Raw genomic sequence first — 12,055 nt, 5'->3', positions numbered from 1 at the left:
GACCCAAGTGCAGGACCCGGCCCTTGGCCTGTTGAATCTCACACAGCTGACCTCAGTGTTGCTGAGTTGTTCACCGCTAATCATGGAACCCGGACGTGAGACATGTAACTCTGCACTCGCAGCAGATGTCAGAGCCCACAGCGGTGGCAGGACTCCCCTACCACTCCTGCTCCCACTCTCGTGCTGCAACAACACTTGGTCTCAAGTCTCTGCCCAGCTCCAGCAGCATCTCACACCCTTACTGGTGGAACAACCCTCTGTGCAGGGCCATCCCAGCATGGTGTTCAGACCATACAGACTTGCTGGATGTGTGGCTGTGTCCTACAAAGGGAAATAGGGGAGCAAACCCTGGACTGCTGGATGGGTTTTCTGGACAGCAGTTTGATTCCTTAGCTTGAAAATCAGCGTCAACCATTGAAACTGCAAAACAAGAAAGAGATTTTTTGCTAACCAGGACAAAAGGCAACGGGCTCCCTAATTCCAGCCACATTTAGTTCCATCTTATGGGAATTTTACAGGCTCATTTTTTCAACCTTTTATCTGGGCAGTTTTCCAGACAGACTTTTTAATGAGAAGCAGATGCAGGATAATGAGGGTGAATAAGAAATCAGTGGCTTTTGTAATCTTTATTGAGGCATTCAAAAAGTTCCTATGCAATAAATAAATAAATACTGGTATGGTCAACTTTTAATCTTAAAAAAAAATGTTTTCAGAAAAAATCCTGTCTCCAATATCTCATCTGTGCAAGGCACCTACGTCCTGTGTAACAAATACATGGTTTGGAGGGGGAAGCCCTGAAAGCCAAAGCTCAGGAGGGCCTGGCTGGAGTGCCAGGGTTTCTCTCATCCACATGAATAAGCAGGTCAGCAAGTGGAATCCATTTCATTGGAATTTCCCTAAAAATTGTCTATATTTAGAACAAAGATTTAGAGGAGGTTGGGAAGGAGGGAAAATATTTCCCCTCCTTATTTCTCTTCCATAAAACATCAGGAAAGGTTAAAAAAAAAGAGAGAGAACAGTGAGTTGGCCATTCCTAACTGCCTGAGAAGCCACAGCAACTGCACCCAGTTATCTGTTTCAGGACACGCTGTTCTTTTTAACACCATGAGATGCTCAGGAGACATGTCCACATTTAGGACTTTTCCACAAACTCATTATGCATGCTTTGCACTGTTTGACTCGGGAATTATTCTCTTTTTTCTTAAGTAAAATTATTCCAAACTGGTGGTCTTCACCATGCCTCATAGCCACCCTCCAGCCCAGCAAAGTCCCAGGCACCATGCACAGCCTTTGTGAAGGCATCACGACCAGGAGCAGTGTCTGGTGAGGGCACAAGCATGATGACATATGATGGCAAGGAGGGAGCTGGAGGGAAATGTTAATGTTCCACTGCCAAGTATTACTTCCTTGCCAGAAGGATCAAGGCAACTGCTTCACTGTTGACACCTTCTTTGCACTCCCTGCTTGGCAGTATTTTCCTACAGGAGCTGTTTTCCAAAGTCTCCTTTACAGATTCGTATATTTAAAGGACAAAAGACACGCAGCTTGTTTGACTTACAGGCTTGTAACACTGAACTGCAGGCTGCTCCATCCTCCCTGCTGGAAAAGCAGTTTATTTACTATCACCCTTCTCTAGTTTCCTAATCCAAATGCTTGGCTGTCTTTAAAAATGCACTTTGCAGGAACAAGCCCACTGCACAACGTGGACAGGAGATCTCCATTGCTCACCTGGCCACATCACCATCGATCCTGCCACTAAATTTTATCACATCTACAAGAGTTACTACCAGTCGTTTGATATTTTTCCCCAGACCATTAATGAAGATGACAGTGAATCAGAGAGACCCTGGGGGGAGCTCCAAGGAAACACTTCTAAAGGATGATGATTCCCTATTAAAATTAGTTCAGTGTGCTCTGTCATCTATCAGTTAATGAGTTTTTAATCCATTTATAATGGATTAAACCAGACAATGCTGACTCGGTATGTTGTTCACTCACTTTTAATCAGCACTGTAGGGAGATAAGGCTTACAGAAGGCAAAATATCATGGTGATAGTTACCTTTATCAACCAAACTCGTGGTCTTTTAAAAATCAATAATGGGATTGTTTGACAAGGCTTGCTATCCACACAACTGTGTGACTTGACAGCAGTTACAATCTTTGGTAAAATCAGAGCCTATTACCCAGTCCTAATGACTTAAGTGGATTTAAAAGTTTCCCTTTACAGCCTCCTTTTTATTGATGGAGTAGGAAATATTTCACTTTCACTGAAATATTTGGCTACATTATCCTGATAGTTTTAAAATAAGGAACAGGAATATTTATTGAATGTCTGGCTGTTTTCTGTACCATGTTAATTTTCTCCTAGCTCCTGCTACTACAATTCTTGTACTTTTACTAGTAGCTTTCACATTGTTGATCAGTCATCTGCTCATGCCAGCATCCAATATACCCTCAAAGCTCCCCAAAATCTCAATTTGTCCATTTGTTGTATTTTTTAACCTTTTAATTTTATTTCCACTTCCTGACCACAGACACCCTATAAACCCCTCAGGCCTTCCAGGATGGTGATGAGGACGGCAATTCTCTTATGTTGGAAGGCAAAAGTAAAATAACTTTTGTAATTTTTTAAATAACTGTAACCCATTCCCAATTATTATCTGCATTTTTACAGCACGTTTTGCTCTCTGCTGTTTTCCACGTTGGGAATCTCACAAACCCCCATCCAGCTACCACCTAAACTACTGTGGATGCCAGCTGGAAGTTGGACCGAGACATGGGGACTGCCAAAGAACATCTGGTTAAAGGAACAACTTGTACAGGGTAAGGCCAGAGCCCCAGAGAAGGTGTTTCCCTTCTATTCACCACCCCAATCATGCAACAAGACCTGCAGCTCCACTGCAGCGTGGGGATCTCACAGCATTGCCCCCTCCATCCCCTCAGACCCACTCCCTGTCTCACAACTGGTCCCACAGACCCCCCAAAAGCTTCACAAAACCTGTTCAAGCACCTCCCCAGCCTCCCAGGTGCACAGGATTTGGTGTAGCTGTAATCAAAGCCATATGAAATCATTTGATCTGTTAAAGGACTGGAGCTTTAGTGAGCTGCCACAGCCATGTCATGGGTTCCTTCTCCCCCCCCTCCCCCTTCTGCTTTGTCTCTTTTTGTTCATATTCACTTTTGTACTGGAAGAGGCTGTGACAACCCACCGTCCTCCCAGCTGCTCTCAGCTTTGGTGTCCAGAGAAAGCTCTTGTCTACCCGATGCTCTCCCTTTTTTGAATGCCAGCTTCTCACAGGTTGGGAAGCAGCAGGGTGAACAGATGTCCCTTATTTGAAGTTAAAACCCCACTTAAACTGAGCCTTCCCACAGCTCTGCTGTCACTGGCTAGAGCTCAGAGCTAATTCTCGTCCTTTCGTTTTGCCAGGAGCAGGGATTCCTGGGGCAGGTGGGTTCAAACCTCTCAGAGTGAGGCTGGGCAGAGTCCCCACGTAGATGGTGTGACAAACCTGCTGCTAAACCTGACTGATTTCCAAGCCTGGTGGGACATGCGGAAGGACAGGGCAGAGCTCTTGGGATGACAAGGATTTGGAGAGGAAAGAAAGAGGGAGGCTGGGTGTATTTTGAAGCCTCTTTGGGGGCAATGAAGCACAAAGACTTTGCTTTGCTGCAGCTGAGCCAGTCCCCAGGCAGCCTCATCTCCTCCCCATCCTGCAAACTGCAGTGACATCTCGTGGTGAAGCCAACCGGCTTGGGGCCAAGCCACCTCGGGTGGAGGGAACATGGGCTGGCCAGAACCCTCGGACTCACCTGGAAAGGTTTCAGGAATGTCTCCTCCATGGCCAGCCGGCCATACTCGGTGAAAAGCTGGAAGGAGAAGCAAAGAAAACCAGGGACTGTTAGTTTGTCAGTCTGCACGGCCGGACGATGGCTGTGGGTCACAGGCACAGCAGCAGGGGACAGTGGTTGGCTTGGGGCTAACAGCACTATTTGCAGAGCTGGAACAGAAACTGGCTGGCTGTGTGTTTTCAGTTCACATCTGAGGCAAACAGAGCTGTTACAGACAATCACCGTGCTGAGCCCTCACGTGAAAGATCTCAATCTGGAATTTCTGGCTGCCAAATCTGTGAAAAATGGCCCAAATCGGCTGTGCGCTGTTGCTTTCATACCAACTAGAAACTTCACGTGCTCCAGGGGATTGCTGGAGCCTTGCTCTCTTTAAACACTCCAAGAAGAAGAGGAAATTAATTCAGAAATAAGTATTTTCCCTGCAAACTCCCACTGTGCAAAGACTGTAAGATCAGCCTACCAGCAAGATTTGAAGGCTCTCCAGTCTCTCTGGACTGTAATTTCTAACTGAAGGCACAATAATGTATTTCACAGATGCCTAAAAATGGGTCAACATGTTAAACAGTAATGGCTCAAAATCCAAACTGAAAGATCAGAGTTGCATTGGATAAGTTCAATGTTAAAAAGGCATTATTGTTACAAATATTTACTGACTGAAATGATACAAAAATACTTAAATGGTGATTTTTTCCAGCTGGACTTTTCCTTTTCTTTCCTTATCTACCTAACTAATCAATCAACCACCTCAACAGAAGAGAACACTAAAGGTAAAACCAGGAAATGGGCAGGATGTGTGCCACAAAAATCCAATTAGCTGCTTGTCTCCAAGAGTCAGGGCTGTAATTACCCTTAGGGGTCACCTGCACTGAGCCAGTATCAGATGCCAATATCCAGGCTCATAAATGGCTACCCAATTTTTGGGGGCTTCTCCTAACAATCCAAAGATCCCATCCTACAGCATGATCAGTGCAATTTCTACCTTCAGCTTCCCCATCACTTAAGTCAAACGAGCATTTTTACTGCCCATGCTCACGGAGCAGAGGACGGATGCTCACAGCAGCAGGAGCACAGCCAGCACATGGTTTACTACCCTGGTTCCTTCCCTATTACCAGTCACTTTAGCCCTTTGCTAAAAATCATTGCAAGTTTTGAGTCTCATGGGTCAGTCCTGGCCTCTGATGAGTCTCTGTTCCCTGAGGAATCCCAGTATAATCCCATGGAAGGACACAACAGGCCAGCGTGAGCTGTATCCAAACTGTTCCTGGCAGACCTGTGATGGTTGTTCCACAAGGAAATGGTTTGTGATGGGTACTCTACCCTACGCAGTCTGTTTGATGCTCCTCCAACTTCACCATCAGAAGTCAACCCTCTCGGGTTGCAGAACCACTCATGACAACTTGTCCAATGCACTGTGGATATAAGAAGAGCTACTGCCCTCCACTTTACAGCAGCCTCATACACAGCTGAAGATGGTCACCACCTCCCTTCTCAGCCACTTTTGTCTTGACTTAAGAGCCTTGGTTCTTCTCACCTCTCCATGACCTCCAGCTACCTGCTGCAGCACGAAGCACAGCCGTGGGCCGTTTCCAGCTCCACAGGCGATCAGCCTTGAGGAAGGCACACATCCCAGAGACAGAAACAGTCCCTCTTGGTGAATGTCCCACTGCCTGCCCTGCCAAAGGATCCAGGCCCCCAAGAAGCCACACTATGAGAGCGTAGGCAAGACAGGTTTCAACCCAACTGACTGTTCCTCCATGCCCATGAACCAGTAAGAGTTGGGAAACTGAAAAACCCTTTTGTGGCTCCGAAGGCAAAAGTGCCTTTCCAGAGCAATACAGTTTGCAAGTGAGGAGTGTAATCCAGGCAGCCCAGTGCTGCAGAGCAGCAGGGACAAGGGTCTTACCTGCAAGTGCTGCAGATCATCCTCCTGCACGTTCTGGGACAAGTTGTAAACCTGCATTTAAAAACAAAAATTTCAGAGCACTCAGAATGACCTGTCCTTTAGGCCAACGTGTGGGTGAGTGTGGTTAAAGCTGACAACATTACCATGGGGACACAGCCAAGGCCTAGCTGGCCCAGGGTGCCAGCACACGACTGGCCCCAAGGACAGCTATACTGCTGGACAGACTCAGGCTGTCAGACAGACAGGCACTGTTGCTTCCTGTGCAACAAAACACTCCAGCATGGGAGTGCCAAGGGCTGTCATGGCACCTGGAAGCCTGTCAGGTCCAAATAATGTTCCTTCTTCTCTGTTTTTATGATGTGCTGAGCTCTGTAACAAGACACACCCCATTCACGCTGTCCTCCCAAGAGCAAAGGCCAGTAGGAAGGGAAGCCCTAACAGGCTGTGTGGGGTTTCTGGTGTGTGAACACCTCCAGCCCAGAGGTTTCTCCAGCAGCACTGAGATAAAAGCACACCCAGTTCCTCAGACCAAGGTCCTTTGCCTCTTTGGTAGCTGGAAGCAAAGGGGTGCATCTGCTGCTGGCCCTGCTCTCGGGGTGAGACGAGGAGATGAGACAGCTCCCTGTGATGACGGAGTCATGTGTGAATCCTGCACTCAGTGCAGCCAACATGACGGCCTTTGTCTCTCCCACCGAAGGCCTTGGCTAGCTGCTGTGTTAGGCTGGTGCCAAGCTACTGGGTTTTTGCCACTGCCTTTTAGGAAATGATTCCTGGAGACATCCCCCTTCTTACCTGTATTGAGCTGATCATTGTGCTAAGGGCAAACACAGTGGCCGAATCCCGCAGGGTGGACTGGCTGTCAAAGGTCCCCTGTGTGTCCATCAGCAACACGGCAACCTGAGAGGCAGAAAGCTCTGTGTCAGTTTGGATGCACCCATTCAGCATCTGCATCCAAACAAAATCACTCTCAAATGCCAAAGGAGTGGGGGAGGGTGAATGTCAGCTGCATTATTGTCCTGGGAATCTCACTGCTTCTGCCTCAGACTTGTAACTGGTGGAGGGCAAAGGAAAAGAGCAGCCCAAATCACTCCTGACAGCACAGTGACTCCAGCAGGCAGCAAAATGAAAGCTGTGCAACGCAGAGGAGAGAACTGCTTTGCTCCTCAAATACTTGCTGTCACTGTGGATGGGTCTTTTCCTCAGTCTGCATTAGCTTCATGTCACAGAAGCCAAACACAGCAGCGTACTGCAGCTCCTGAACCCAAAACACATTCAGCCAGTGTCAGAAATCATACCGTGAATAATTCAGTGTCACTTGGGTGTTTGACTCTCTGTTAAAGAGTAGATGAATACAAGTATTCTTGGCTATAAGTTGAATTTGCAGGACGCCCCAAAATCCAGTTTGCATTGTATTTGACCACCCTGAATGAAGACATCCCATTTTCCAGCTACTGCTCTAGGAAAGGGGAGTATTTTCCAAGGACCTCAGATTCCAGATTGCTGTGAATAGCAGAGAAATAAACTCTGGGATGCCCAGAGTCAGAGGAACACCTAGAGAGTGTATCAGGGACACCTACACATCCTATCAACTCATTGCATTAAACCCACTCATCCTAAGTTAGGGATATGCTATTGAAGACCTTCTCTCAACTTGCACAGGCGTTGGAGCATCTATGACAAGGCAGGAGAAGCTCACAGAGCTGGACGAGAAAAATGAGCTGACCAGCAACAGAGAAGCACGTACCTTTTTCCCATCGGGCTTGTCCACAAGGAATACCTCACTCCATATCTGAATGCCAGTCGTCTCCCGCTCAGATCCTCCCCTCCAGGAGAAACCAGTCAGAGGCTCGTTGTAATCTCCAACCCAGTCTACTGCTTCCTGCAGGTAGGAACAGAAGAAGTTGCCTGTGTTCTCATCTCACTATGGTTTTACACTTTTCCTGTGTGCTGCCTGCACCCCAGCACTGGAGGGGGGCAGCCCCTATAAGAGAGGTTTCCTACAGGGCAGCAAATGTGAACATCTCTGCTCTAAAGTCAAGAGCTCACTAGAGACTCACTGCTGCACAGGGCTGTGGAAGGATCTGCTCTATTTTATTTTGTGAAGCTTACACTAATGAGAAGCTTGAGCATTCCTAGAGCACCCAAGCCAGTGTCCTGTCCATCTCACCCCACATTCCATCTCACTGCAATGAGCAGCAGTACCATACCCCTGGGAAGAGCCACCTGAGCTGGAGCCATACCTTATTGTACATGTATCGCAGCATGAAGTCCATCAGGAATGATTTTCCTTTTCTAAAAGCTCCAGCAACAGACACAGCCACGACCTCTTTATCTCTGACAGCCTCCGAGAGGAGGATGCGGTTCAATGCAGCTTCATCCAGTTCAAAGGAATGGTCATCTTTGACAATGAGGACTTGCACTGGTCCTGCCTTCCTCACAGACTCCTCCTCCTCTGAGCTCCACTCGTAAGTCTTCTCTGCAAAACTACCTGTGTAAACAAGTAAAACAAGAGCTGTTAGGTTCCTTCTTCTGCAAAGTGCAGAATCACAGACAGAGGGGCTGGACAGGGTGGTAAGAGGCCAGCTAGACCAAAATCCATCCCAAAACAGCATCGTTCAGAGCAGATGTCTGTGGAACCTGCCTTCAGACATCTCGATGGAGACTCCATGCCACTTTGGGGCCATCAGTCCACGTGCTCCCCAGAGGCAGAGAGTTTCCTGCTGGAGTGTCCCTTGACAAAACACACCCATTACTTTTTGTCCTGCAAGAGGTGACATGGAGAACAGATCACTCTCTTCTAGCCTGCAACAACTTCTTACACGCACAAAGATTGTCATAACACCTCCCTCAGCCTTAACGGGGGCCATAACACCTCCCTTAGCTTTCTCTCTGCTAGAGAAGGTAAGTCCAAGCCCCCCAACCATCCCTTGCTACCATGTCATCTCTGCATCTGCCTGCCCTCCTCTGGACACTACCCACCAGGTCCTTCCTGAAGGCTGTCTCAAAAATGGATGCAGCACTCAAGCTGAGGTGTCCAAGTACCTCATGTCTCTACCAAAGGATGCTGCCTTTATGCATCCTGTGCCACTGCTGTTTCTGTAGCAACAGCAGAGCCCTGCTCCATCTGCAGTCTGCACTAATGCTCAAAGTGCAATCTGCTGCTTCTACCATCAACCTCATCGCCAGCCTCCCCCGAGACAACCCCAGCAGGAGCCAGGCCACAAAGACACAAGTCCTTCCTGCTAAAAGCCACTTCTCCACTCCCAAGTGGAAAGTGTACACAAAGCACAGGCACTGCTCTCTTTCCCACTCTGAAATGGCAAGGTTCCCCGTGGAGCTGCTCCCTGGCACAGGGGTGAATCCTGCCCAAGCTGTGGAGCATTTGTACAGCCTGACAAGAGGGTCTCACCCCCCTGCCAGGACAGGGGAGAAGTGACCAGCACCATGCTGCAGCAGGAGCCTTTGGAGGGGACGGGCAGGGACCCAGTGTTGAGTCACTGCATCCACACTCAGCAATGGCAGAGTGCCAGACAGATCTGTGTCACCCACATGATCCTCCAGACCAAGGCAGCTGAGATGATCACAGCTTCTAATGGCCTCGTGGACTGTTTGGGCTCCTTTGTGTACCTGCTGCAACACAGGAGACAGATGGATTTTAAGATCTGCCATCCACAGATACCACAGCCCAGGGGTTTGCAAAGAGCAGGCCAGTTCCAGTAATTTTCCTTTTGTTGTCTCCAAGCTTCCCAGCACAGGAAAGAGAAGCTGGAGGTGATGAATCACACCAGTCAGCTCACCTACAGCCACGTGAAATCTCCTCACCAGCAGGGAAGGGAGTGTGTGATGGAAAGTTCCCCCACATTTCTATAAAAACTTCCCAGGTAGTTGGTTCAGGCTGCAATTTTCCCAATATCAAGAGCAGCGTGGGCAGCAGGTCGAGGGAGGTGATTCTGCCCCTCTGCTCCGCTCTCCTAAGGACCCACCTGGAATACTGCGTCCAGTTCTGGAGCCCCCATCACAAGAGAGACCTGGAGCAGCTGGAACAAGTCCAGAGGAGGCCACCAGGATGATGCGAGGGCTGGAGCAGCTCTGCTGTGAGGACAGGCTGAGAGAGTTGGGGCTGTTCAGCCTGGAGAAGAGAAGGCTCCGGGGAGATCTTATAGCGGCCTCCCAGTACCTGAAGGGGCTCCAGGAAGGCTGGGGAGGGACTTTTCATAAGGGCAGTTAGTGACAAAACAAGGGGAAATGGGTTTAAGCTGAAAGAGGGGAGGTTTAGATGAGATATTAGGAAGAAGTTCTTCACTGTGAGGGTGGTGAGCCAGTGTCCCAGGTTGGCCAGAGAAGCTGTGGCTGCTCCTCCCTGGAAGTGTTGAAGGCCAGGTTGGATGAGGCTTTGAGCAACCTGGTCTAGTGGAAGGTGTCCCTGCTGCTGGCAGGGGGGGTGGGACTGGATGAGCTTTAAGGGCCCTTCCAACCCAAACCAGTCTGGGATTCTGTGATTCTATGATTCTATGAATATGGTAGCCTCAAGTTTAAACTCCTCGGTCTCTGTTTCAGACCCTGACCTCAAAGATCCAGTTTTCAGCCAGTCCCAGATGTTTCAAAGCACAAGGACTATGTGTGCACACGCTAAAAGGCAAGCTATAAATACCAAGAGGAATAGTGTTTGCCCATTCTGGACCTCTTCATAAAGCCTCCAGCAGCAACTTTGTATTTTAAATAACAGCAGAGCTTTTGTATGAGTTTCTGATTTCCTATGATCCTGCAATGTAATACTGGGATCATTAAGCCTGGTTGCTAGGGGATTTCTGGTGGCTCTCGGACATATACTACAAGCTTTCTTTGCCCACAGTTGAAAGACAAAGATCTTTTCTTCTTGATGTTTGGAGGTTTGGTTTTTTTTTAGCAAAACAAAAGTCTCAAATGCTCAGAAAAATTAAGATTCTCCATGAAATTGCAGCAGTCAGGGACCAGCAGCATCAAACTCCCTTCAAACACCAGCTCCTGCCCCATGTCACTGCTTAGGGACCTCTAGGAAAAAATAAAACCTTTCCATTTCAAATACATGGAGCCAGGATCCAGGCACATATCACCATATCAGCTGAAAAATGAAGGCCTTTGAGAGCAGTCACTCCTCGTGCTGCACTCTAAATACCATTTCCAGTGTTAAAGGAATTTAACTCAGTCGGTGGGTAACTCTGGGTTTGCTTTAGTTACAACTCAAGAGTTGGGCCATCACCTCAGCGAGTGGCAAAGGCATTGCAAAAATCAATATGTTATATTATATATGTAGGCATTGCAAAAATCAAGCTCTCTCTATATACTAAATTTAACATTATACAATAGGTATACATTTCTTATATGTATATATAATTATTTCTTGGTGTTTTCCCATGAACCTTCTTTTCAAAGTTCTTGGTGTTTTCCCATGAATCCTCAGTTCCAAATTTCTCACTAATTTAAAAGTCCACGGTGGTTTTCAAACACAGCTGATTCTTCTCATCTCATCCCAGAGCCTCTTCAGAAGCTGCAGCCCCGCTGGTCCCACTCTGGTCACTGGATTCACTGAGCTTCTTGAATCATCTTCCTGGCTGCTCACCTTGGCACTTCTAAGGAAAATCTTACATAATGACATTGAACTTGTGTCTATTTTAAAATCTGGAATCTTCCACAATTCACTTACTCTAAGCTAATCACTTCTCCTCTCTAATTGCTGTGTCTCTAAATTCTGTTATTCTTGTTGATTCAGCTGGGTTGGGTTTAAACCAGCCATGGAGAGGGTGATACAGGGGACAAAGTGAGAACCAGCATGGTTGCATGGTTTATAAGAATTATTATTATTATTCTATTATTTCATAGCACCTGTTTCATGTTAAGTTTTTCATCTTAACCATAATACTTCTATTAATCAATCTCATTTTACCTACAAGCATTTTTCTTACAGAGTCTTTCCCTTTTACACAGACCACATGAGATCGATGAAGGTCTGTAGGATGCTTTGGAGAAGCAACAGATCACTAAGCAGATCACGGGGTATGATTGCTGGCTGCTCTGCACACGTGTCCCTGTGTCATCACTGGGATCTCACCTCCTGGGTTCCTCTGGGAAGCTGCTTGGTGGTTTTGGAGAGCTGCTCTCTTTAATCCACATCTCAGGAGGGTTGCACGGGTGCCCATGGGGGGATGGCTCAGATGAAAGGACTGTACAAAGGTTCCTCTTTCTCGTGATGATTTGCAGGTGGCAGCAGCTTTCGTCACGATAGCATCGAGAATTTTCATCTCTGGAGGAGTGTTTAGCAAGGT

At 47.5% G+C, this 12,055-nt stretch overlaps 1 protein-coding gene across 1 annotated transcript; it reads right to left on the bottom strand.

Moving 5' to 3' along the window:
* Nucleotides 1-3,811: 3,811 nt before the first annotated feature.
* Nucleotides 3,812-8,241, bottom strand: LOC104522311 (atlastin-1; the record flags this gene model as incomplete). The annotated part of the gene is made up of 5 exons (XM_010164554.1): nt 3,812-3,868; nt 5,754-5,804; nt 6,546-6,650; nt 7,498-7,632; nt 7,994-8,241. Coding segments are annotated over 5 exons (596 nt in total), but the record flags the coding sequence as incomplete, so codon positions are not given.
* Between the last annotated feature and the right edge of the window lie 3,814 nt (nt 8,242-12,055).

This window comes from Antrostomus carolinensis, unplaced genomic scaffold (assembly GCF_000700745.2).
Source record: "Antrostomus carolinensis isolate BGI_N321 unplaced genomic scaffold, ASM70074v2 scaffold16963, whole genome shotgun sequence".
NCBI lineage: Eukaryota > Metazoa > Chordata > Aves > Caprimulgiformes > Caprimulgidae > Antrostomus > Antrostomus carolinensis.
Note: the sequence above shows the minus strand (reverse complement) of the source record. Positions and strands in the feature narration are given on the sequence as shown.